Source organism: Octopus bimaculoides, chromosome 27 (genome assembly GCF_001194135.2).
Source record: "Octopus bimaculoides isolate UCB-OBI-ISO-001 chromosome 27, ASM119413v2, whole genome shotgun sequence".
Classification (NCBI taxonomy): domain Eukaryota; kingdom Metazoa; phylum Mollusca; class Cephalopoda; order Octopoda; family Octopodidae; genus Octopus; species Octopus bimaculoides.
Window position 1 is genome coordinate 18881505 of NC_069007.1, and position 572 is coordinate 18882076.

General features: G+C 41.1%; 1 protein-coding gene across 1 annotated transcript in view; it reads right to left on the minus strand.

Annotated features, from left to right (window-relative positions):
* Window positions 1-572, minus strand: part of LOC106877374 (uncharacterized) — a 101948-nt gene that overhangs the window by 77716 nt on the left and 23660 nt on the right. Inside the window, exon 13 of the mRNA XM_052977151.1 lies at window positions 174-254. Within this exon, the coding sequence (XP_052833111.1) occupies window positions 174-254 (81 nt within the window). The remainder of the gene's footprint in view (window positions 1-173; window positions 255-572) is intronic.

A 572-nucleotide genomic window follows, 5' to 3' on the forward strand; every position in this document is an offset into this window, starting at 1 on the left:
AACACACACACACACTCATACACACATGCATTCGCACACACACATATACGTGCACACACACACACACACGCGCATACGCACACTCACGCGCACATACACACCCACGCCCACGCACACACACACACACGCACGCACATACACAAACACACGATTATAAACCTACTCAAACTTACTCGTAGATTGCGCATTAATTTCTGTCGATTTTTGTCCGTGATTCCACACACAATCATAAACAACCGTAATTCATCCATTGCCTGCAACAGAAGAATCATAGAAAAGTCTTTGAGAAAGTCTCTTAATGTGTCATTAGCAAACGCGTTAATTGAGTTACTAATTAGATGGTAATTGAGTCCCTCATGAGATGGCAAATGAACCACTGAAGGTGAGCGCAGCCAACGATGGGGGGTTTTTAAGGGATGAGGAGGTGTTGAGGGGACCAAAGAGGGGGTTAATTGAGTCACCGAGGTGGTTTCTTGTATGTGTTTGTATGTATGTGTGTATATGTATGTATGTATGTATGTATGTATGTATCTATCGATCTATACATGTATATATATATATATATATATATA